Genomic DNA, 26,567 nt, shown 5'->3' on the forward strand with positions numbered 1-26,567 from the left:
CAATTTGTTCCTTCTTGACTTTGAGCTAATCGCTGGCTGTGTTTGCACAACGCTTTTCACCAACATGCTACACCTGGTTAGTATTAACCCTGGTTAGGTTTTTAAGCCTTAGAGCAGTGTTTTTCAACCTTGGCAGCTTGAAGATGTGTGGACTTCAACTCCCAGAATTCCCCAGCCAGCAAAGCAAAGCTGGCTGGGGAATTCTGGGAGTTGAAGTCCACACATCTTCAAGCTGCCAAGGTTGAGAAACACTGTCCTAGTGTGAAAATGGCTTCATTCAATAACTGGATTGCATTGTGTATATGCAGCCACCGTAAGGTATAGAAATAGAAACACCTACAAGATGCAGACTTTCCAGAAATTACTGTCCCCAGATTAGCTTAAGCAGAGATTGAGAGCTATTTTGATAACACGGTGTTCTCTCACACACCCTAACATCCCATAACTTCCATCTTCTGCAGCACCCAGGCAGAGTCCATGTTCTAAAGCAGCATTTCCATCACAGATGAAGTATTTCAGCTGCAGTTCTGGCCCCTGAAACTTCATTTCCATGGCTGGTTTGCTGAGAAAAAGCAGGTGTGTACATGGACATGCTAAGAAGACCTAGACTCGAGACCCTGCAGCATTTTAAAAACAGTTCAAAAGAATGCCTTCCTTCTGGCTGGTAGTTCCTTGTTTCCTAAATGGGATTTTTGGTAACAAAGACAATACAAATGTAAGATGGGCGGCGATATAAATTTAATAAATAAAGAAAAATAAATAAAATAATACAAACCGCACTCATAATGCTTCAATGCTAATGGATTTTATTAACTGAACTGGCTCAAAATTCCCTCTTCCTGGAAAACATTTCAAGACTAGAGCCGCTAACAAAAGAACAATCAAAATAGGGGTGGGGTGGGGGAGTAATTCTCTTATCCAGTTTTCCACCATGAACCTTGAAGCCACATCTGCCTATTAAGTGAAGACCTATTAAAGGAGCTAGTAGATAAACTGATGGACGAAATTCTCCAGTTTCTTTTGATTTTCTCGGGCAATGAAAGTTTCAGAGAGGTGAAGAATCGGTTCCTCTTTTTCTGTCACTTCCCTGAACACCTGGAAGAGAAATCAAGATGGGAATCCCTTTTCTCAGAGAGCAGATGGCTGGCAGATTTGACACACATACAGGGCTTTCCTAATTAATAACCAGTAATTAATCCTTTTATGGCAACCAATGAGGCTTTTGCACCATTATCTCACACACACTAGAAGAGAAGGGCACTAACCTTGAAGAAGGAATGTAAGAATGGTTAAGTGAACATCCACTTCGTCCAAGGAAGGAAGAGCAAGTGAGAAAGAAGCTCATGATAACCCTGCCTTGATTCTCTTTGGTATGAGACGGGCAGAGGGAAATTCCGGCAAGCTTTTGAGATTTTTTCACTATACTCTACATCAGTGTTTCTCAACCTTGGCACCTTGAAGATGGGTGGACTTCAACTCCCATCTGCTGGCTGGGGCATTCTGGGAGTTGAAGTCCACCCATCTTCAAGGTGCCAAGGTTGAGAAACACTGTCCTACATCAATAAAGTAGAATTCCAGCAGTCCTTGTGGTGTCTGTTTCCTGCCCTGGTCTTAACTCAAAGGGTTGACCCACATTTTGCACTGTGGTGGAGAGAAGATGACACAGATCTGGTGTTTTCTTATTTTCCAAAGGCTGGCTTCTTCTCAGCTTAAAACCTGCACAGTGTCCCCTTAGCAGTTAAGGGCATTTTTCAAAATACAAATTGATCTGGGACAATCACTGGAGAAAACATTTCCTTGTGGTTTTAGAAACTGACCTGATGCCTGATAAAGTGACCAAAGTTCATATGGCTTTGCGTGTGCAAAAACAGGGAAGCTGTATTTCCATCAGCCTGCACAGAATAAGAGATGTAAGATTGGGTCCCTCACCTTCGGTGAGAATCAGGAGCAATTCCCCCCAATCTTAATTCCTTTATCGTACAGAGCCAGCTGCGGCTAGGGAAGGCTTGCGCTAAACACAAGTGGGGAGCAAGAAGCATTAAGGGGCTGTCACAGGGAGTTCCAAGTGTCAGGAGATGTGGAAAATACTTCAAATTCGAAATGCTCTGTTTGAAATCCTGCACAGTGGAACTTGGATTCTGAAGCTGAGCTGTAAAGGTTTTTGCAGCCTGGAGAATCTCGAGAGTGTTAGGTTCTTACCCCTAATTCTTTGCAGATACGAAGGGCACTGGCAGTCAAGGTCCTATTGGCACATTCTGAAAAATAAGCAAAAGAAACTGCAGTAAAGCATCTGGATGCATTTCAGGGTTAGGACAGGAGACAGGCGGAAATGGCAGGGCTGGTGCGCAGAAAATAAGATGCTTAGCAAAATCCACAGGGTGAGATAGTGTGTTTTCTACACATCCTTGGTTAAATCACCAAAACAAGAACAGCTACTAGTATAATGCAACAGCTGGAAGACTGACCTTTCCAGACTGAGAAGTCCAAGACTGTTTTAGGCTAGCTATTCCCTCTGCTTCAGTCTAATTGGAGTTATGATACGTAACATGAGAACCACCGGAAAACTCAAAAACAGTGTAAATGCAAATTATGAGGATATATTGGTCTTTAAAGTGGATGCAACACACACAAGGATAGGGAGGTTTTGGAAGAGAGAAAAAAAGGATTGAAAAAGATGCTGGATAGAGGAGAAATGTAAAATGTGGGGAATCCTTAACACTGGTTAAAAGGGGACGCGGGAAATGGCTTGTAATCTGATAATTGAAGCCCACACCTGCCATTTTGCATTTTTATAGGCCTCAGCTAAGAGAACTGAATGATTACATAAACAGTAGATGTCGTGAATAAAGCCTGTAAGTATCTCAGAAAATCTTTGCCCTGGAACCTGCTAATATTTTTTTTGCTAAATCTGCATTAACAGTAGTCAGTGAGGGCATGGGGGGGGTGGTAAAAAAGTCAAGATGGCAGCTGCAAAGTTTTTTGGAACCCCCCTCCTTGAATGTCCCTGGTGGTCAGGGGTCAAATTTATGGGAACTGTGTTTTTCCTTTTTTAAGTAGAAACCCCCCCCCCCATCTCCACCAAGCAGTGAAAAACAGTGGCCTTAAAAAACCCCAAGAATATATTTTCAATTCCAGTAGTCAGATGAATTCTCGGAATTGAACATCTTCTATTGAACTCAGGCCAGATCTTGGGTGAGGGAGACTCCACCCAACTGGAGTCAACCATCATGAGATATTCCTGTTCCCCTGCTTAACTTCCTCTTCTGCTGACCCCAACATTTACCCTATGTTCAGCAAAGCTAGTATTCCGCTATTAAAAGTTACTCCCTTTCCTATCTTATGACAATAAGGCCAGCTAAAACAATGGAACTGTGTCAGCAAACCAATCCAGGACTGTCAGCAGCTTGACAGGGTTAAGTTCAGCAGAACCACAAATGATCATTAGCAAGTTCATTAGAGTTCAAACACCTTGTCAACTGCCATTCCAAACCTTATTTTAATGGACTAACTGGGGAGGGAGTTGTCCATTATTCACAAATGACCATTACACTGAAAGTAGATGACTGTGGTGATTATATATCAGTTGTGTGATGACAATGCCTACTGTCAAATAAAAAAAATGTTTATTTATTGGATTTCTATCCCGCCTTTCCTGCAGGATAGGGTTCCTTCATTTCTTTCCACAACAACAATCATGTGAAGTAGTTGGGTTATGAGGTCCAAAGTCACCCAGGGAGTTTCGTGGCTGTGGGTGGACTAGAACCTGGATCTCCTTGCTGCTAGTCCAACATTTCAAAACTACTCCATGCTTGCTTTCACATTTGGTCCACTGCATGCAAAGGGTATTCTATCAAGGTCTGGTAAACTGAGATTTTACTATCATCTTCTTCTCTATAGACTTCTTCTGCTTCTGTTCCAGCCTATGAAGTCCAACATATTTGAAGGGGGTGCCAAATGGGGAAAAATACCAGGGTCAATGTTCTCCAGGCTGTCTTTCTTTTCTCACAGTCCCCTGCTAAGGCCATCAGTCATCCCACAGCAGAGGATGAGCTTCATCTGTCCCACGCTTTTGGCCAGACACATGGGGAGCTCTTGGTAGACCTTCTAGCAGGTGGGTAGGATACTTCATGTTTCAATTAGGGGAAGAGCGAGGGCCACAATGAGTAGGACAAGGATGTCAAGTGGGTAGATCCATGGGACCCCTGAGAGCAAATTACGTCCCATTTTTCCTGATGGGGAGTGGGGACTAATTTAGGATTCATACTACTTTTTTGTGTAATCTGTGATACGAATCAACATGTTGTTGATTTTATGCAATTATGGGGGGGGAGGCGTGCAACAAAATCAGCACGGGAGGAAGGGCCTCTCCTTCCCAACCCCCCAGGTAGGTAATGTATCTCCTTCTTGGTAGCTGCTTGGCCACCACACTTTTACCTTTATTCCAACTGAGTGCTGCATTTTGGTCCCTACATTTCGAATTAGGCTGACGTGCCAAGAGCAACAGACATTTCGCACTGGAACCGGGGCCTTCCTATTCCATACCTCAGCTTCTTAGCTGCTACTCTGCACCAATTACGCACTTACAACTCCACACTGCACCATCTGGGCTTCTAGACTCACCAAAGGAACGGTCCTCTCTTGCTAGCCTCACCAAGACCTGGTATAGCTCCTCCACGTACAAACATTCTACAGGGAAAATGGTTCACATAGTTAGAAAAGCTTGAGGAAGGGGCCAGACCGCCTTCCAAGCAAAGATAGCTCAAGAGGGAATCTTCCCCACTGTGGACAAATGCTCAGATATCACAAGTTGTCCTGCAAGTGAAAATCACTATATCAAATACAGAGCAGGGAATTCAGCAGCATCATTGAGTGCATTTTTAAAATTTCAGACCAGACTAAATCCCTCTCCCCAAAGTCTCGTTACAGCTTATCAATAAAGCACAGGATAAAAAAAGAAAAAAGAAAATATCTTTAAATTCAAGATAGTAACTTATGCCATATTCAATATTCAATGTATTCAATATTCAGTCGAAGGGACAAGCATATTTAAGCATGGTGGAACTGTTTAGACAACTGAAGAAGTTCTGCTGTTCGATAAACCAATATATTGCAAACGCACGGGGTACGAAAAACAGATACGCAGGACGTAGCTGTGTGCTATGATCCCAGAACACACCAGAGGTCCAGCAAGATCAGGAACAGGGAGCAACACTTCTTCACGGACGGCTTTCTTGGGACTACCGATACGCCCAAGAGAGTGTTAGAGTTGTTTTGTGGTGACGAACTCCCGTTTCAGAGTGACCAGTGCTCTAAAAATGCTCTGGAACCCTTCATAATTCTCTGGGGCTTCAGGCGACGAAGAGAGAGATCTCAGAAGAAGACTTTCTGAGAAACACTGCTCTCTCATGCTGATGGTACTGGCCTCTCACCCAACTGGGCACTGCTTTACTCACCAAAAAAGGCTGGCTGTGAGTCAGAGGCAAGCAAGAATTTGGACCAGAGGAAGATGTTCTCTTATCACAGAGGTCTTCCAAACAAATCCACAGCTGCCACCCACCTGCTCCTGCAATAGCTACCTGTCTTCCGTCTACACAGAAAGCTACTCAAAGCTCCAGAAGTCAAGTTCACACCCAGACTAAGAGCAAAACTTGCTCAAAGGCTGCCACCACTTTCCTGGAGAAAATTATGTCTGCCTCCGCCCCCAGGAACCCAGCGGTGAGGCCCACCTGGCTGAGGGAAATCCTGCTCTTGAAGGAAGACAACGGCTTTCTCTAAAGTCTTCAGCAGAGGGCCAAGGAGGCAACAGAGGAACACAAAAAGGTTGAAGCAACCTTCCAGCTGACTTACCTAAGGGAAGAAACAGGATTGCGTGAGGGACCCACCACAGACCTGAACCAGAGAAAGGGAAGGAACCTGCAGCCTGACATTTCTCATCACAGATGGGGAATTACTTGACCTTCTTGTGGGGGGCTCTTCCCTGGGACCATCCCACCTGAAAAGGGGAGAAAGCAGTCTTGTATTCTATTCAGAATACAAGGAAGGTTTGGGAAGGGTGAATGGACGGGTGGGGCTCAACCAAAGACCTGCATGCCCCCCCTCCCCACACCACTTTCCAAACAGGACAAAGGCCTCCAAGCAACTGGAGCAGATTTGAGCCAAAATAGGGGAAACTGGTTTCTTTTTTGCCTGAGATGCATGTTTTTCTTCTCAATAAGAACATGATCTCTTTTTCGATTTTTGTTTTCTCCTTTTTGAAGCGTAAGCTGCCAGAGTTGTCTGGAGTTGGGCAGCCACAAAATGAGTGGAGTGGAGTGAGGAAGGAAGGAAGGGGAGATAGAAAGAGGGAGGGGAGGGGAGGAAGGGAGGAAGGAGAGAAGGAAGGGGAGAAAGAGAGAGGGAGGGAGGGCTCCTCAGTATTTTTCATGCCCAGGTTGATGCTATCAGCAAAAATTTGGTGGGCCATTTGGGTGGGACACAACACAAGGAGGATGCAAGCTCCCCTCCCCTTGTGAAGATGACGGATCTGCTTTGCAGATATTTGTCTCATCACGTTTTAGGAAGCAGGCAATAGCTGTGGAAATTCTGTTCCTGGCTTGGAGGGTGTCTGCCTGCCTTCTGGCACCCAGAAGATGGCACTGTCTATCCAGAAGCTTGGGAGCTGCTGGGTGGGATAGGAACGGCAGCCACTGAGCCAGGCAAAAGATGCCCTGGCGGGAAGCGTGATGAGCTTGGCAGGCCCCCTCGTTCAGCCCCAGCCGCTTAATTACAGAGAGCTTCGCTCCCTTTTGAAAAGAGGGAAGGAGGTTTCAAAGCAGCAACCCACACTTCTGGCATTTGGAGAGACAGGTTGTGAACTCGGGAAGTGTCACGCCTGTGCCAAGAAACAAAAGAAAGAGGAATTGATATGATAATTTGATGTTCTTTTTACAATGGGGAAGAGGAAGAAGCCTTCAGGACCGGGGGTGAGTTTTTTCCTTTCTTCCCACATGATTTGGAAAGAGTAGGAAATGTGACAACAGCATGCTTTCCCCGCATCCTTTGCACGCAAATGCCACGCAGAACAACACCCAAGAGTGACGCTGAGCATCGCTCTTCCCAACAGGAGGGAAGTCCATAAAAGATCCATTCTCCAGGCGCAGTTATCCACAGATGAGATCGTTCTTGCAAAGCCTGAGCCTTTTCAGACCTAGATCTCATCTGCAGTTGCACTGGCCATGCAGAGCTCCTTCCTTTTTCTTAGCTGTTCCTCGTCCTCTGCCGTTGCTCGCTCTTGGTGAAGGTGGTGGGCTCCCCTTTGCCAGATGTGTTTGAGCAGAAGCTGGATAACCATCCTTTGAGTTGAACTTCACTCCTAGGGCTTTCCTGGATGCATTCGTAGAGTTTCTTTGGCGAGTTTGGAAGCACTTTGCCACTGGCTTCTTCTGGGACTTTTCTGACTTCCTGGTTTAGCTCACAGCCCTGGGACTTCCTGGTAGACTTCCATACCAAATACCAACCAGATCTGACCCAGCTTAGCTTCTCAAGATCCCCATTGGTCAGGAATGCTTTAAGGGTTGTCCTGAAACTTGGCTTGGAAGGACCCCTCCAACTCTACAGTCTACATCACAAGCCTGCACTTTTCACACTCGCATAGGGGAAGAAACATTATTGCCATGCGCAGCTTATCACACGATGGTTGGAAAAAGCTGCACGGCTGGGAATAAAAGATGTGGCAGCTGAGATCCCTTTGCCTCTGCCGTCTCTCTTGTTCTTAAAGAAATAGGTTAACCACTGGGCAGTGTCTCTCCTTGCATTTGATACCATTTCCTTGGTGTCCTACTCAAATCAGTTAACCGAGCAATGTTGCCACCTGCTTTAGGTTGACCTGCCAGTTTCTAACAGGGAGGCACCAGAAGGCAAGGTGTGTGGCCTGTCTGCACTCTGGTCCCTGGAAATGTTGAAAACAGGGATGCGTGAAACAAAGCCAGGCCTTCTCCATGAAGGAGTTCAGGCCCTGTGGAGGCAACACAGTTGGCTTTGCTGAAGAGGAGAGACGCTGTCCCCTCAACAAAACAACTGGGTGGCCTTGGCCACTTTGGGCTGGAGGAGAAGGCACTGTCCAAAGTCACGCTAGGCACAGCAGCTTTGGGACTGTCTGCAGCATCCTGGCACCACCCAAACCGGAAGACCATCAGCGCGTGCGGAATGAGCTCGAGGCTGCCTACCTCCTTGCGCAGGCTGGGACATTATTTGTGGGGCCACCCAGTTTGGAAGACCTTTGGATACTTCCTGCTTGCCCAAAATTGTGGCCATGCCAATTGAGCACTGAGCCGGGCAGCTTCAGTGCACACCCAGGGGGTCCAAAACTAAGTTTCAACTTCTTCCCCACTCCTCTCTCAGCCCTTGGCCATCACAAGGCATGCTTCCTGTTGCTTTTGCCTCTCTGCACACCCTTCCATTCCACACTCTGCCCCTTCCTTCCATTCTCTCCATCTCCACCGGCATGGATTCCATTCCTCCATGCTGTTCTGCAAAGCCTAACCCAGGCCAATAATATTTCCCGGGCTGCCTGTATGATCGGCAGGCGGGTGTGCAAGACCCCGTCAAGACCCCTTGGGTCCACGTTTAGCTCCACATCCTATCCCACCAGAAGGTCTAGCAAGAGCCTCCGAGGGATAAAGGTATGTGAGCCCAGAAGGAAAGGGTCAACCACCCAAATCCCTGAGCATGGAGCATTCGGCGGGCCTCTCGGTACTTTGAAGCAGGGCTTCCCAGCCTTGTCCCCGTAGTCACTGTCACTGTCGCCAAAGTCATCGGCTGCCTTCCACAGGAGCTTCTTGGTGAAGGCCGTCTGGGATGTGTCACACACCACGTGATCGCTGGGCACCTGCAGGGGAGAGGAAGAGGAGGCACCCGTCGCTGTCAACTCCTGGAAACGGGGAGGGAGGGGAGCAACTGAGTAAGTTAACGGGTCCAGCTGGGCTGCTGTGAGCCTAAAGCCCCCCGGCGAGAGAGGCCGCATCAGCTTCCCATGAAAGAACTGGGGCAACGCGGTTCGTCTTTCCCGCATTGCCAGAAAAGCTGGGGCAGCCAATCGCTCAAGGCCGGGATGTCTCTATGACAAAGCAGAACGAGGTACGGCAAGTCCTGCCCTGGACCGACATGGCTGCACACACCCCTCCTTTACGTGCCCGCACTGTGATGCCGCTGTGACACCCCCGCCCATGCTCAGATCCCACAAAAACTCCTCTCCCTCCCAAGATACAAGGGTGAGGCATTTCCCCAATTTTAATTTGGGGTTGGGTGGGGGGAAAGATATAGGTAGTGCTTGCTTAACAACTGCCCTGTTTAGTGACTGCTTGAAGTTATGATGTGAAAAACTATAGGTAGTTCTCGCTTAACAACCATTCATTTAGTGATGGTTCAGACTTAACGACAGTGCTGGAAAAACCATCTTACAACTGGACCTCACACTTATAACCGTTGCAGCGACCCCACAGTCACGTGATCACGATTTGGGTGCTTGGCAACTGGTTTGCATTTATGACCATCGCAGCATCCCATGGTCATGTGATCGCCATTTTTGACCTTCCCGGCCAGCTTCCGGCAAGCAAATTCAATGGGGAACCAAGTCATTCGCTTAACAACCACGTGGTTCACTTAACGCCTGCGGTGATTCCCTTAACGACCACTGCAAAAAAGGTTGTAAAATCGGGTTGGATTAACTTAATGACCACTTTGCTTGGCAACTGAAATTCTGGTCCCAATTGTGGTCGTTAAGCGAGGACTACCTGTAACTTTGTGGCAGGTCTTTGCACTTAGGACTGTCACAGCATCCTGTGGTCACGTGATCTCCATTTGCACACTTCACAGCCAGCTTCCAACAAGCAGTCAATGGAGAAGCTGGCAGTAAAATTGCAAGTAGCAGTCACATGATGTCTTGCTTAACAACCGTACTGCTTAGAGACAGAGTTGCCAGTCCCAATTGTATCTTGTTCATCATCAATACAGAAAAGGTAGGTGCAACAATGAACCCTTGTGCAGGTGACTCAGTTTGGTGACACTCCTTACCTCCTCAGCCACCAGCAGTCCACACTGAACCAGCTTGTCCACCGCCTCCTGGCAGTAGTAGTACACAGACTGGCAGGGCTGGGAGGAAGCAGGAAAAGGCGTCAATGTCGACATGGACAGAGGGCCGGCCAACGTGCGCCCCTTGGCCGAGAATGAATTATTCAAAAGTATTTGGCTCCTCCCGTCTCCCGCCTCTGCGATTCTCTGACTGATTTACTGAAATGCTTGCCATCTGTTAGCTTTAATAAAAAGGCCACAATCAGCTATCACAGGGGTGACCAAGATGCTGCTTACCCCCAAGATGGCACCCAAACTACAGAAGTGTGGTTTTCTATGATTGAGGGCCAAAGAAGGAATAAAATATGAGGGGAGGCGCCTGATCAACTTAATTTGAGTTACTGTTAAAGAACGGGTAGGCAGTCTTTCCTGACCCCGAAGTGGCATTCATTCACACACAAACACGTATTTCCTCACACAGGTATCCAATGTACCCGGACCCGTCTGGCTGCAAACATTCCTTATCCCCCCTTCCTCCCAATGTTTTGCAAGAGCAGCAGAAACCACCCCCCTGGTGAACTTCAGCCTTGCAGGGACCAACCTCCTTGGCTATCAGCCACTAATAACCCTTCCTGGTTATTGGGAAAGGGGTTGGGCCCCTTATGGCTATGTCAGCCTTGCGAGATAGTCCAGAGAAGAAGCGCACTCAGCAGTACTAGCTCTATCTTTATTGTAAGGTTATATTAACGAAATCTTGCAAGCCCAAAAGTACATCCCCCCCCCCTGCTCGCCTTTACAGCCCCAGTGTAATGGTTGCCTAATCCCAAATACTCAGTCTCACAAGCTCGGGCTTAAAGATAACTGATTTATTAAAGGAATAGTATGCAAATACAGAGAAAGCTGAGAATGAGCAAAAGCGCGCCAAATACAAACTTAAAAGCTTTGCCTGTGAGCAAGTTCCGCCCCAATCCCTCGTCAGTGCGCACCCCCTCCCAGGTGCTAGGAACCGTTAGACGTGCCTGGGAAAGTAACCTTGAGCAGGAGCGCAAACCCAAACACACATTCCAAGCCTTCAAAACAACGGAGGGCGGAGGAATGGAAAAAGCCTGGATGGGCGAAGGAACACGGGAAAGAAGATGACATGTGAAACGTTACAATGTTAACAGAACATTGAAATGGGTAACATGACACCCAGAAACTAGGGAGGGTCCCTTCTGAGACATTTGCCACGGCCCTTTTCCTTCTGCGGGCTCAGCTGCCTCTTATCTAACTCTTGCCTAGTCTTCAGCTCTTCCTCCTGTCTCCCAAGGTCATTCCCAAAGGCCATTACAGGCTCCTGGGACCCCACTTTCTGCAGCCAAGGGCCCAAGTCTGCCCATCCATAAGTTACAGAGAAGCAAAAGTATTTACAACAGATTTGCCACCCGCTAAAAGGACTCCGCCATCATTTTGATTATGGCTGGGGCACGTGGATGATTTTGCCTTCACAAAGCATTGGGATCACATTCCTGGGCACGGCTGCCCACAGTTCATGCTGCTCAGAGCCTCCCCCAGACCAGGAGTGACATTTGATGTGATGAGGAAACAGCGCACTCTGTTAGACTTGCAACGGCAATTCCATGTCCTGCAAGGGAACCTAACCAGGGAAGAACGGGCAAAGTGGAGCAGCTCCAAAACTTTATTTCTGGCACTAGTTGTTAACTATAAAGCCCTACATGGCATAGGTTACTTGGGGGACTGCCTGTCTCCCATAATATCTGCCTGGCCAATTTGATCCTGCAGGGTTGGTGTGTGTCAGCTTTCCCAGGTAGACCAGGCAGGAAACACAACCAGATGTGCTAATTCTACTTTATTGTAAGGCTACGTTGACAGAATCTTGCAAGTCTGAAAGTACAAATCTCCCGCCGTCTTTTTTTACAGCCTGAGAAACTAGGGAGGTCCCTTCTGAGCCTCTTTCTCTGCCTATTATGCAGCTGTGGGCTATGCCCTCTCTTATCTGACCATTCCCTAGGCAGCATCTCTCCCCAACCCCAGTCTCCCAAGGTCATTCCCACATACTATTACAGCATGCTCCGGGTTCCTTTGATTAAACAATGCCATCTCTTGGCACCCCAGAAGCACACCTTCTCTGGAGCAGCACCTGCCCTCTGGAATGAGGTTGCCCCCAAGAACCAGATGGCCCCCACCCTAGTGGTGTTTTGAAGGGGCTTGAAGACCTGGCTCTTCCCCCAGGCCTTTGGCAAGGCAGAGCGAGACCCCTCCCTTGATCACACTTGCCATCTTTTATCTTTACTTTCTATGTTTTATTGATTTGATTGTAATTTCGTTGATTGTTGGGAGCTGCCCAAAATCATTGCAAGTTGGGCATCTGTGAGGTTTCAGCCCGCCTCTGACTCAGAAAACAAAACTCTTTCTGGGTCAGAAGGGGAAACAGAAACTTACCAGGCAAAAACTGGGAAAGCAAAACCCAGAAATGACTTAGCAGCGCAGGAGAAGTTACAGACACTGACTGGCCAGTCTTCAGAGGAGGATTTGAATCCTCCAGTCAGCGTGCGCAAAAGACATGCAGAAAAGTGCGCGAAGAAGGCAGCCCAATTGGCTTCAGAAGGGAATAGGCGTGCAAGAGATCAGAACAAAAGGCAGACATGCAAAGAGCAAGTTGCCGGAGACAACCAATCCTTTGAGCTCACAGCCCCAGCGGAAGAGTCCTTATCTGCATTGGAAACCTCGTCTGTAGCCAGAGGGGAATCAGCGCCTGCTTTTCCTACTGAAGAGGGCCTGTATCCTGCAACCGCTGCCACAGAGGATCTTCTCCCTGCAGAATCCAGCAACCTCAGCCTTGCATCCAGCTTCAGACCTCACCGCTGCCATTCTGTGCGTTCCAGGCACGCTTCCAGCCTTGCCCAGAATCTTCATTCCAGTTTCATCGTGCTCTAAGCCCCCAGCCTGGCCCAGAATCTCCAGTTCCGTTTTATCGTGATCCCAGCTCCCAGCCTTGTCCAGAGTCTCCAGTCCAGTTTCGTCGTGCTTCTAACCTCAGTCTTGCCCAGGATCTCCAATCCAGTCGTGCTTTGGTTGCCTAGCATTGTTCAGGAACTTCAGACCTATCTTGTTGTGATCCGGGTTCTCAACCTTGTCTAGAACTTGCAGTCCAGTCCAGTCGTGTTTCAAGCTCTTTGCCTAGTCAAGAACCTCCAGTCCAGCCTAGTCATGTGCCAAGTGTCCAGCCTAGCCTGGAGTCTCCAGCCAAGTCCAGCCTTGTTTTGAGTTATCAGCCCTGTCCTGAGTCTTCAGCTCAGTGTACCCAGTCCAGCCTGGTTCATCCAGTTCAGTTCAGTCCTGCCTCTAGAGCCAAGTCTTTCCCAGTGGTTCCAGTTTGGTCTCGCCTAGCTTCCAGGTGCCAGTCTAGTTCGGGTGGTGTTCCAGATCACGGACACTCGTCTCCAGCTCCAGTTTTGCCATGTGCCCTATCCTCTTCCAGTTTCCCAGCTCCGGTCAGCGAATCCTGCTTAGCTGTTTTGCCACAGTCTCCTCCTGCAACCTTGTCAGTTCCCTCGTTGTTGCCCGGGTGGTCTTGATCGGAACCAGCCTACCGCTTGATCACAAGGACTTATTATTGTAAATAGTTGTTTTAATAAAGAGTGGTTTGGATAATAAACCTGTTTGGCCACCTCATAGTCTGAATAGGACAGCATCATACAAGTTTAATTATTATTATGATTATGATTATTATTATTATGATTATGATTATTATTATTAATTTTATCATACCACTTAGAGCAGGGTTTTTCAAAGTTTGCTCCATGGAATTTGCTGGAGTTTCACGAGAGACTAAGGGCAAAAAGTGGGCAAAGTCCACTCGTGTGCAGCCAATCTTCTGTCACTAGAGCTTTGCCTCTTGAGATCTGGGATGTTTTTTTTTTAAAAAACTAACAGGTTCTGCAGCCTGAAAAAAACGGAAAGCCCTTGACCGTGGCCATAATCAAGCTCTGGCCAAATGCTCCTCTCTTCCTTTATCTGCGAAATGGACGCTCATAATACTGACTTACATTACAGGGAGCTTGTTGCAATGACTGACTCTCCTTTCTTTAACTCACAAAAGCTGCCTGCTCACATTTAGGGATTACTTTGTGACAAACCTCTTAATACCTTTAAAAACAAAACACTTCCTAGCCCGCAGAATCTCTTTCCAAGTCCTTCAGGAAGAATGCAAATACAAAATGCATCCTCATGTCCTGAAAAAAAACTCACAGAGCAATAAAACCAGAGTTATCGCTGCACTTCCCCTGATCCGTAAGTCTCTCTGATTCCTTCTGTATTCCCCTTTCAAAACTGCAGATGGAAGCACATTACTGTGAATAGGAATAAAAGATCTTCTGTATTTTGGAAGAGACAAAAGGGACAAATAAGCAGTTGCAGGGTTTTTTAAAACCTGTATCAGGACCTGCCATTGAAAAGGAGTGAGCTGCAAGTAGAGAATCCATTAGCTACTGCAAAATTTATTTACTTATTTATATTTCAAATTTCTATCGCCGCCCATCTCTCCCGAAAAGGGGACTTTGCAAGGGCAAAGTCTGCCGAAATACCACCTGTTTCTCTATAGGCAGTCTATAGGCTACAGCAGTGTTTCTCAACCTCAGAAAATTTAAGATGTGAAGACTTCAACTCCCAGAATTCCCCAGCCAGTCAAAGCTGCTGAGGTTGAGAAATACTGGGTTAGAGATACAATCTGATGCTAAAGGCCCTCTGAAAACCTTGGGTCTGTCCCTTGCTAACTGAAGGGTAAACTGCAATTTTTACCTTTTTAAAAATAGTCTTTATTATTTTTTAACAAAGCAATCTTTAAGCTTAAAGAAAAAAATTAAAAAAGAAATTAAAAGTACCAACTAAAAATACAAACTAAGAAGGAAACTAAGAAAAAAAATCTAGCTTATATTTTATATTTATCAACAGTCACTGGTTTACCAATGAATTCACTATAATATAAGGTTATTGTAAGGTATCAGAGAGTTTCTGCCATAGTAACATACATTGCTGCATCCTTAGATTTGCAGTTGTTATCTTTGAAAAGCAGGGGGTTAACTGAATCATTAGCCCAATAAACTGGATTTGCTGGACAACTGAACCACAGAGTAACTGAATGGACTGGGTTTCATAAAGTAGGCTAAAATGGGATTGGCTCGTTTGTGAGGATGATGGTTTTGGTGCAAACACCTGAGAAGAACTTCTGCAGAAACAGACAAATATTCCCTACCTGGCGTAGGAGGAAATCTTTGGGCAGCAGCTGGACCAGCAGGACAGACTTGCTATGAAGTTCTTCCTGGGCCAGGACAACATCTCCAAGCTGCTCGGGGCTTCCCAAATAGGGCAGCATCTCCACCAGGAGGGCGTTGATGGAACAAGCTGCAAAGGAAGCTGGGGAGAGTCAATGTCATGAGCAGGAGGGGGCCCCTATCCAGGGGGGAAAACGCATGCGCAGTCTAGAGACTTTGAGCTGTCATTCAAAGAAACCCAGAACGGACCAGCCTTGAGTTCTGGAGTTTATCTGTCTGGGTTTTCCCACGCTTCTTCAGTTTAGTAGGATTTTCTGTCTACAATAGCGGTAAATAAAACACTAGAGACTTTCTCCTCGTCTCAGCGTGGTCTTTGCCTAGTCAGGACAGTAAATGTCCTAACAGCCAGGAACCACGCTGAGACAAGGAACTGGTCTCTAATGTTTTATTGCTTGTACATAACAGGAATCCTAACAAACTGAAGAAGTGTGGGAAAAACCCAGACCTATAAACCCCAAAGGTTAAGGCGGTCCCGATCTGTGTCTCTTTGAATGGCTGCCCAATTCCTCAGTGCTATGCATGCACTTAACAGTCTGGATGGGAGCCCCCTGCTCGCCATCCTTACTCATGACAGTAAACCTGCATTTGCCACCAGCCTTTCTCAACTTTGTGACCCTGGAGGAACCCTTGAAATATTTCTCAGGCCTCGGGGGACCCCTGCACATTCAGGCTCCAATATAGGCCAGGAGTTACAAAATTATTGTATTTGTTTCATGGATAGGCCTGTCTAGATGCATTAACAGTATTCTTAAACTATAAATAAAGGATGAAACCGGCTTCTTCAATGTGAAGTTGCATGAATTTGAAATAATTTTTTAAATAAACCGTGATCTCCCAGGGAACCCCTAGTGACCTCTCGCGGAACCCGAGGGTGCCATGGAACCCTGGTTGAGAAACCCTGTTTTACACAATGATATTTGTGTACTTCGTAACACACCACATGAGTGAGACCATTGTTTAGGAGAAATGAAAGACAAGGTTTTCATTGTCCTCCTGAACTCTAAGAGGAGCACTTGTGAACACACACCTGGACAAGATGGTGTGTTTCTTTTTGGCAAGGCAGCTGCAGATCTGTTTATTGAAAAATTCAATGGATTTCTCCCCATGTAAACGTAATTAGAACATCAGAAGATACACAGTTTTAAAGATAATCAAGTATATCAAGATACCTTACAACTGTAGCAAACCTTTTATTTATTTATATTAGAATTTTCAAATACAGTAAAAGTATAAAAAGTTAAAGATAAGAAAAAAAAGGGGGAAAAAGAGAAAGAAAATTATGACTTCTGCCCTTCTTTCTGTTGAGTAGTTGCCATCTTACTCTTTCCCCTCCCTCTTTTTTTCCCCTCTTACTTTGTAATGCCCTTCCCTTTTAATTCTTTCGAGCCCCCAAATCCATAAATCATCAATTCAGTCATTTCTTCTTTCAACAAAAAGTCCATACAAGGTGGACTTCCAAAAAAGTATTTTTTCATTTTTTCCCCAGACCAAATTGGTCCGTTTTGCTATTTCTGCAAGCTAACAAGATGGTGAAATTTACTGGCTCTGGAGATACTTGCAAACCTCACAACTTTTAAAAGAGGTCTGTATTAATAGACAAGTTCCTATTTATTATCAGTCAGTCAGTCAAGCTTTATTTCGGTCAAAGACCAATACCGAACAAAACTAGCTAAAAGAGTAATACAGAATATTATAGTCACTATTATTACCACTATAAACTACATCTGCAGGCCCAAACCGCCCCCCAGAATATTCTTTGTCTAAAACTAAGGTATAAAGCTAAAAATCTAAGATAGAAGTAGTGTCATGACCCCGTTGCAAGGCACAAAGAGCCTCACAACGTGGATCATGATCATTAAGAGAGAGAGGAAGGAGATAATTAAATCAGCGCTTAAACCAAGCACCCAAAGCACCCACACCCATGGAATCATATGCAGCTGAATAGAAGGACTTCAGATAAGCAGCGATAAGCCGCACCTGGTGCCCTGGAGGACACACCTGACCCAAGAGGACAAGGACAGCCACCGGGAAAACGCCCACACAGCCATCAAGAAACCCATCAAGGGGGATTGGGGACAATGAAGGGTGGAGGAGCACGGGACCCCGCAAGAGGGTATATACAGGGCACCTCACCACCGCACCCCCGTTCCCGTTTTTCGTTCTGTCAGAACCGTTTCAATAAACCAGAAATCCTTAATCCCTATTAAGTGAGTCCGTGTCTTATTCGGAGCGAGGCTGACCCTGACAAGTAAAGGTAAAGGTAAAGGTTTCCCTTGACGTAAAGTCCAGTCGAATCCGACTCTAGGGGGCGGTGCTCATCTCCGTTTCTAAGCCTTGGAGCCGGCGTTGTCATAGACACTTCTGGGTCATGTGGCCAGCATGACTCACGGAACGCCGTTACCTTCCCGCCGAAGCGGTACCTATTGATCTACTCACATTTGCATGTTTTCGAACTGCTAGGTGAGCAGGAGCTGGGATTAACAACGGGAGCTCACCCCGCCGCGCGGTTTCGAACCGCCGACCTTCCGATCGACAGCTCAGTGGTTTAACCCACAGCGCCACCGCGTTGGTGGCGAGGCTGACCCTGACAAGTAGGTTAAGCGAAAATAAAGTGACATCTATCTATATATACTTATTTGATTGTTTCGTTCTATACTAGTCTTTGACCAAAATAAAGCTTGACTGACCGACTAACAGACAGACAAGATCCTGGTGTATAACAGCCTTCCTCAAACCAGAGCCCTCCAGATGTTAGGACCAGAAAAATGACAGCTGGCACAGCCAATGGCCATGCTGCAAACTACAGTCCCAAGAACATCTGCAAGGTCCCAAACTGGGGCAGCCCAATGCTTAGCATCCACATGAAGTACGGCTGTTCGAGATGCATTGTAAAGCACCGCTATGGAAGGATGGCTGCTTCCTCCTTCCACTGCTCCGTCTGAGGTCTTGCCCTTTGCTAAATGTTAACTTGAAAGCAACTTCTAGCATGGTCCTGCCTTAGCCATCTGTAAAACCCAACAATAACCGTTTGGCTTTGTGAGGAAAAGAAATTCCCATGAGTTCTGCGCATGGTAGGAAACTAACTGGAGAGCAGCTGGTTTGTTTTCAGAAGTGTGTGTGTGTGAAAGATTGTTCTTCAGTAAGCATAATTCCTACACAAGTCTCAACCTCAAGTCCTGCTTGCTGTGGGACCAAGATGGCTCAGTAATGTAAGGCCACATCCTCAAGTCACCTTCATCTTGTCATACCCCGCTGCATCTTTAATTATTCCTTATTTTGAAGTAGTGTTTTCCCTCTCCTCCCAGCACAAATCTTGTGGTACAGACAATCTGATGATTCAGCCAGGATGCTCACAATGGTGTGACCTCGGCCTAGGATCTGACCAGCTGCTATTGGCCACTTCAGGCAGCCCCCCCCGTCCAGCCACTAGGCACTGTCCTTTTCATCCGTTTTGGCTTGGGCTGCAAGAGTGACTGGATCCCTGGCTCACAGGTGGGGATCTGGCCAGGTAAAGTCTAACTAGGACTTCAAAAAGCGTAGGTCAGGCATTTGGTGGGGTCCTTATGTTTTTTATTCTATTTTTTAAAAATGTGAATTTGTTATAGCTGCTCAACTCCAACGGACTCTTACATACACCTATGTGGAGGTCTTTCAAAAGATTTGAATTAGGAAGGCAGGCAGGCAGTGATTGTTTTAAAATGGGGAAGAGGTGTGTCACTAGTTAAATCCCAAATATTAGAGCAGTGTTTCTCAACCTTGGCAACTTCAAGCTGTGTGGACTTCAACTCCCAGAATTCCCCAGCCAGCATAGCTGGGAGTTGAAGTCCACACAGCTTGAAGTTGCCAAGGTCGAAAAACACTGTATTAGAGGATTTTCACTGATCCTGCTAGGAATGGATTTTGCACAGCTCTTCCATTGGCTTTATTATTTTCTGGTGGTTGGGTGCTGACATTTGGGCTACTTCAGCATCATTTTGCACACACTGTGGGCTATTTACACATATTGCTGGTAGTGGGGTTCATCTTTACGAAGTTCACTTATGGGGGGGGGTGTCTGTTATACATGGGTCTATCCATTGTCCAAAAGTTTTAGATTACCAACCAAAAAACCCCACAACCAATTGCCTGATAGGAAGGGTGTAGGAGATTTTGTGTAATGTGGGAGGGAGCTCTGTTGCCGGTGTGCCTGTGAACACTCTCTGGGTTGATGGGTAGATTTATTCATCACACTGGAACATCGTTTTCCAGAGGATCAATATTCTCATCTTAAAAAAAACACAGTTGCAGCTGACTGATCGATGGACAATCAGAAGGGGTGTGAGTGAGGCAGAGGGAGCTCTACCGATGTGCCTATAAGTTCCTTCCCAGTTCATCCTCCAACTTCTTATACCAAACTGACCATCATTTCTGGTATTTTTTACTGACAGTGGTCTTCAGGGGGACGGACAGGACCATCATCACTCTGACCATTTGGAGTCTCACCCGGAGTGTCCCAACCTTACTCCACCACATGTTATGGCAGTGACGGGTGATGGGTTTTCCTACCGGAAGAGGGGAAAGGAAACAGGGCTTGCTGCTCTGAGATGGCTCCATGTGAAATCTGTAAGGACAGGATCACCCTCTAGCCTCATGGCTGAAGCACAGTCAGGTTCAGCCACAGGAGGGCCAGGGCAGTAGATGAGGACATTCTTTTTTGCTGAGTGTAGAATGGGAGGAATGCACATTAACACCGCGGTTAGGAGTGCCTAGAGTCTGACCGTACCTCCATACCCAGTGACTGCCACTTCCAAACCCCAGCTCTCCTTGTATGGAGAAACAAACCAATCAGCACAATTTGAAGGGGTGGCAAGATGGTCAGAAGGGCTAAGAACAGGGCCTGATGGTGACCGGCCATAGGGAGTGAGAACCAAGGGGGAAAAAATGGCTGGGAAGGGAGCCATGGAGACAGAAGGCTGATGGCTCTGATAGGCAAAGAACCACAGGAGAAATCCAGAACTCAGAAGGTGGAGCGGCCTGGAGAAAAGTTCCTGCTAACTGCTTCTGGCCATACACAAAACTATCCAGCCAGTCTCTCTGGCGTGGTTCTAGCTAAAGTTCTTTGCTACTCCTTTGAAACCATCAACCCAACAGCAAGCCAGATATCTAAGTAGGCTTTGAGAACTGGTATACTTACCCCCAACAGCCTCCTGGATGAAGACAGGCAACAGAGCCGTGCTATGCTGGCTCAACTCCCTGATGGCTGCCTCGGTCTTCTTGGGAGCCACCAAGACATCCCCCAATGAGAGGCTATAAAGGGAAATGCAATCTCGCAGCAGGAACAGACCATGAAGCACCACATCGCGCACCCGGCCAGAAAACGCCACGTCACAGTTGCGCAACAGGATCTCTTCGGTGATCCAAACAAAGTCACGCATTAGTTGAGAAAAAAGAACTCCCTGCCAGAGGTAGGGGGAAAGAAAGCCAGGAAAATAAATACATTATTGATACCTTGCGATTTCCCCTCTTAATTGGGAAAACCCTGATGGGCTTGGGACCACCCTGCCCCTCCCGTGGAAGCCTGGACAAGTTTCAAGATTCTGTTAATATGCCCTGCAACAATAAAAGAGCATTCCTAGAATTTTTGGAATCTCTTTCTCTCTTGGATAGGTCTCCAAAGCAGGGTTGAGTTTCTTTCTCATGCTCCCCTCAGTCTCTGGACTGTGTAATATCTTCTCCAATCCTTCCTTCACGGCTCCTCTTCATACCTTCCCCACGGACAGCTCTGGTTTCCTTTATATGGAGCAACTACACTTTAAGTAGATGTCGTCCTTGTCTGAAATGGCAACACAGCTACCAAAAGAATTCGGCCGTTGATTTTAATCTACTTCTGGGATCGCTAGTCAGGACAGAAGTCACCACGACGGAGGAGAGAAAAGTGCTGGGTCTGGTGCAATCAGCAGCTTTCTGGATCACTCTGGACACGAGTGCTGGGAGAGGTATAACGCTCCCTGTACTTGAAGAAAGCCCAGACCCTCGCTGGCCCTTCTGGAAAAATACCTACTGCAGGTGTGGTGTTCCTTAACAGGTTTATTTTTTGACTGGGGACGCACCCTCAATAACAGGATCTACATCCGGTCATCATTCTTAGAGGGATCGTTCTCTAGGATGCTGTTGGCTTTGATGTTATTAAAAGACAAAACACTATTTCTGAAGATCTTCCATGACTTTCTTACAGTAAAGATGTCACAATTTGGCTAGGACGACTGAAAGGGTAGGAGCAGCAGCACAGCGAATCTTAGGCATAACAGCACTGCTGAAGAAGGGGCTGTTTTTTGGGAGAGCAGGAGAGACAGCCAGGCCTGCAACAGGTCGCTCTCCCTGCTAACTACATGGCCAAACTCCAGGCTTCCAATACAGATGGGGAGAGTCATCAGGTAGAAGTAGATTAAGAAAAGGCAATCTTGCGGACACAATTCCCAGGTCAGCTCATGGCAAATGTCCACTCTATTCTGCACTGGCCAGACTTCCTTCAAGGACTGATCCAGTTTGGGGTATTCCCCTTTAAGGAAGGTTCGAGTGCACAGATGCAAGAGAAAAGAAAGGAAACGAGGAATCCATAGTCCTCTGAGGAGAGCTGAGGACAACTGAGTGTGTTTAGCCTTGGGAGGAGGAGATGAGAAGCACAGGAGATACAGCAAGTCATCATGCACCTTGAGGTTCTACAGAGCAAGCCATTCCCCAACATTTCCAGGGTCTAAAACCCTAAGCTAGACCATGGGAGACAGTGGGAACTCCCCCCCCCACCCCCTGTACTTTCCATTCTTACCTCTTGGTGCTTGTGAACCAGAAGTGCAGACAGGATCTCCACCACCGTGATGGCTGAGCACAACGTACCTGCTGGACAGTTTAGAGCGGGCAGAGTTAGTGAAGGGTATCGTGATGAAAAGCAGAATTAAACCACTGCAGTTAGTAATAGTAATAATGTTTATTTGGTGTTGACCAGCAACATAAAATTAATAAAAATAACAAATAAAATCAAAACAAGTCAAATGAGTACAATTATACAGAGACACCTGTAAATTAAAACAATTATAATATAATCTATAGATCCCTATTACAATAATGATATATTTATTTACCATTAGTAGATCCAGTATATTAATACTATATTGTAAAATATATCCTCAAAAATTTAACTAAACTAACTAAACAAAATATTGATAAAAATAGAAAAGTAAGCAAAAATCCCTACTTATTAAACCAGTTTTCCCTTACTGTCACTGCAGCAGCACAACATTTAGCTACTGCAGGTGTGATGGCTGGTTTTGAGTCCTGAAGAAGATGGTTCTCGTAAAAACTGCCTGGTCTCCCTGGAAATCTTTCTCCTAGGGGGCCACTGCAGTTAGTGACGGGGCTGTTCTGGACCAGCTCTTAGGAAAAGGCTGCTAAACAGGGCAACGCACCCAATCATCGGATCAGGGGGTTTAACTCTGGCCCGAAAAATATGTCACGGAGCCCTTATTTCTACCACTGAAGGCACGCGTGCCCAACTGCCATCTCAAATAATGGAAACGGGTGAAGCTGTGTGAAATTTATTCCACGGGACCCAATTTCTACCCGTTTCATAAATTACGGCAGTCAAGACTGTTATATAGCCATCTTGCAAAGCAGTCTGAAAACAGGCATTACTTTGCATTATTCGCTCTATTTAGAAGCCAGCAAAGATTCCCAGGAACTGAGGTTTGCAGCCAAAAACTTCATCTCCTCTCATAGCAACACAGCGTTAGAAAAAAAGGCAGCCCTAAAATAAGTGAGACATGCTTGGATTGTAGCTGATTAAGTTAACTAATATTTTGGAGGTGGAAATTAGGAGGCACAGGACATAGGGGAAGAACTGTACCTTCTTCATTATTATTATCATCATCATCATCACCACCACCACCACCACCATCATCTCTGAGTCTTATTACTAGGCTGACCATACGTCCTGTTTTGAATGGGACGGTCCCATTTTTTTAACATTTCCAGACCATCCCGTCATTTTAACATAAATGTCCATTTTGTCCTGTTTTCTTAAAAACCTTACTTAAAAATTTGAAAGTTCCTGCGAACCTGTCAGAATGCAGTCTGACTGTGAGTGGAAGGAGGGGGAGCTCAGCAGAAACAGCGGGAAAAAAGCCGCAGAGCTCAACCCGGCGGGAAAAGGAAAAAACAGGATCAGCTGATAGGCGAGCCGACTGGGCGAGCCGACTGGTTCCTGCCTTGAAAGGGCGGGAAGAAAAGAACGTAAAAGCATGGCCAGAGGAGGAATGGCTTTCCTCCGTTCACTAGACTCTCCAGCCCAGCCTTGCCTCTCGCAAATGAAGGAATCCGAAGATTCCCAGCCCGAGAAAACCGGAGAAGTTCCTGCCTGCCAATCCAGCCCGTCGCCCGGCCCTGCCCCGTTTTGCCATCCAATGTCCCATTTTTGTCTCAAGGAAATATGGTCAGCCTACTTATTACCTTGTTTAAATGGGATTTGTCTGGCAACGACACAAAAAAAAGGAAGGTGCAAGAAAATACAACATGGATCCAAAGAGATGATGTCATCTGTACCCCAAGAATGCAGTAAGCGAGTCAAAAAAAGTACCTTTGTGCTACAACTCTATATTCACTTACTGAAAAGCCAATTCTACTGAAAGCATTAATTTTTTTTTTTTGAGAAGAGCGAGCACCATTACTTTGCATCAAGCAGTGCTGCCATGCTGAGTTTCATCCATCCCCGTTTTCTGAGACTGGAATTACCCTTGTCATTTTTACCATCGGTAGTAATTTTGCCTGCAACCTGGAAAAGGATCCTGGTTGTCCAAGTGAAAATCCAAAAGGTCACCATGAGAATCAACATGCAGGCTGGCTCAAATCATGCTCGGAACTAAAAGGGTAGTAAACGAGCAGCAAAGGAACATGGAGCCAAGCTGGAATGTGGAGGAAGGAATGAGAGAGCCGCTAAGGATCTGCAGAAAAGATGTCTCAGTCCCAAGAAAGAGGGAAGTGTGAGAAAGAAACTCAAAATAACCCTGCCTTGATCTTGCTCAGTATAAGATGGACAGAGAGAAACTGGGGCAGGCGGTCAAGATTCTGTTCTTCTACCTTAATACAATGAAAGGCATTCTTGAAAACCCTCCCGTGCCTGTTTCCTGACCTGGCCTACCTTAAAGGGCTGACATCAATCTTGAAAGCCTCTCCCAGTTTCTCCCTGTCCCATCTTATACTAAACAAAATCAAGGCAGGATCATTTTGAGTTTCTTTCTCATGCTTCCCCCTATCTTAGGACCGAGTAACCTTTTCTTCAAGTCCCTCCTTATGGCCTCTTCATACCTTCCCCAAAGGCATCTCTACATTCCTTTACAAGAGCTAACAGCCAGGACATAAACACCCAGAATGTTCCTTGAATACGCTTTGTGGGACCAAAAATAGGGCACGTTTAAAATAGGGACGCGGTGGCGCTGCGGGTTAAACCGCTGAGCTGTCGATCGGAAGGTCGGCGGTTCGAAACCGCGCGGCGGGGTGAGCTCCCGTTGCTCGTCCCAGCTCCTGCTCACCTAGCAGTTCGAAAACATGCAAATGTGAGTAGATCAATAGGTACCGCTTCGGCGGGAAGGTAACGGCGTTCCGAGTCGTCATGCTGGCCACATGACCCGGAAGTGTCTATGACAACGCCGGCTCCAAGGCTTAGAAACGGAGATGAGCACCGCCCCCTAGAGTCGGACACGACTGGACTTTACGTCAAGGGAAACCTTTACCTTTACCTACTAGGCTGGGGACACGAACTGAGTTTTCCCTTTGGGCAGCCAAGGAGAGTTCTGCTTCTGTAAGCCACCACGGGGCACCTTCTACTCTTCTGTACAAGCTGTACTGCACTGAAAGGAACATTATACACGAAGCTGTATCACACTCATAAATCCATTTGCACAGGATGGTTTCTTGCTGGATTGTAATAAGGCACGTACATTCTCTTCAACCTTCTTGCTCTTAAAACCTTCTTCATGTTATGTTTTGCCTTCAGCAGAACAGCTAAAATTTCCTTCTCTCTGAAACAGCCGTGCCCAACCTGGTTCCCTCCTGATGCTTGAGGGTGGGTGGGTGGGATCAGAAAGCCAGGCTGGTTGTGAATGCTAGGAGTTACAGTGCCCCAAAAGATGCCAGTCTGTTTAAGGCTAATCTAGACATTGCTTGGCCTTGATTCTTCCTGCCATATCAACTCTGAACTAGGTCCTAACAATAGTATAGCTCCATGCTACCCCAAGACCTCCACGTGTCCCTGAGCCAAGGAAGCACAGAGTCTCAGCTGGTCCTGCCTTCTATAAATGGAATAATGAGTAAGGAGATTGGTAGAAAGAGGTGGAGGGAAGCTGGGCTACGTCACGCAGGCAAAGATACAGTGGAAGTCATGGGTCAAAGGAAGATTAAAACCAAGCACCAGAGGTGGTCTTGCAGGAGAGAGGAACTTGAATGGGCCAACTGCTCCTTAGGGAAGTTCACCGCTCAGAAGCTGAGCTCTTTCAACACCTGCCAGTTGTCCACCAACTCTGGTCACTTAGAGGTCCTCCCATCTTTTGTCCAAATGGCAGGATTGGGGGTTCATAAAGAGAAGGGCATGAAGCTGGGGGTGGGGGGCTTCAAAGGGCTAGAAAGAAAAAGACAAAAAGATCAGATTCTCAGGCTGCTCCTTAGTTTTAGGAAATTGCCTAACAGCACAACTATTCTTTCTGAAATGTTTATAAGCAACAGGAGAAAACAAAGTTTTTTTGGCTGTTCCTTCTAGCAGAATTCAATGGAATCTCCATACTTTCTTATCACCGCTTTTTTTTCTGCATAGCCTTTAGTAACACGCTATCTTTGCCAGAGAGAATATTATAAGCAAATTTCTATTTCATCCTGAATCCTACAGGCAGTCCTCACTTACCAACCACAATTGGGACTGGAATTTCAGTTGCTAAGTGAAGCAGTCATTAAGCAAATCCGACCCAATTTTATGATGCTTTTTGTGGTGGCCGCTAAGCGAACCACATGGTTGTTAAGTGAATCACGCAGTTCCCCACTGATTTTGCTTGCCAGAAGCCAGCAGAGAAGGTTGAAAATGGTGATCACGTGACCATGGGACACTGCAACAGTCATAAATGTGAACCAGCTGCCAAGTGCCCAAATTGTGATTACGTGACCATGGAG

The 26,567-nt window shown here is 46.5% G+C and overlaps 1 protein-coding gene across 1 annotated transcript in view; it reads right to left on the reverse strand.

Moving 5' to 3' along the window:
- Window positions 1-789: 789 nt before the first annotated feature.
- Window positions 790-26,567, reverse strand: part of GPAT2 (glycerol-3-phosphate acyltransferase 2, mitochondrial) — a 73,801-nt gene continuing 48,023 nt past the window's right edge. The window contains exons 12-20 of the mRNA XM_063311203.1: window positions 22,186-22,256; window positions 20,554-20,815; window positions 15,302-15,450; window positions 10,051-10,128; window positions 8,735-8,866; window positions 5,727-5,847; window positions 4,621-4,686; window positions 2,200-2,255; window positions 790-1,095 (exon numbers count right to left, since the gene is read on the reverse strand). Of these exons, the coding sequence (XP_063167273.1) occupies window positions 982-1,095; window positions 2,200-2,255; window positions 4,621-4,686; window positions 5,727-5,847; window positions 8,735-8,866; window positions 10,051-10,128; window positions 15,302-15,450; window positions 20,554-20,815; window positions 22,186-22,256 (1,049 nt within the window). The 3' untranslated portion in view covers window positions 790-981. The remainder of the gene's footprint in view (window positions 1,096-2,199; window positions 2,256-4,620; window positions 4,687-5,726; window positions 5,848-8,734; window positions 8,867-10,050; window positions 10,129-15,301; window positions 15,451-20,553; window positions 20,816-22,185; window positions 22,257-26,567) is intronic.

The sequence above is a fragment of the Candoia aspera genome, chromosome 9 (genome assembly GCF_035149785.1).
Source record: "Candoia aspera isolate rCanAsp1 chromosome 9, rCanAsp1.hap2, whole genome shotgun sequence".
Lineage (NCBI taxonomy): Eukaryota > Metazoa > Chordata > Lepidosauria > Squamata > Boidae > Candoia > Candoia aspera.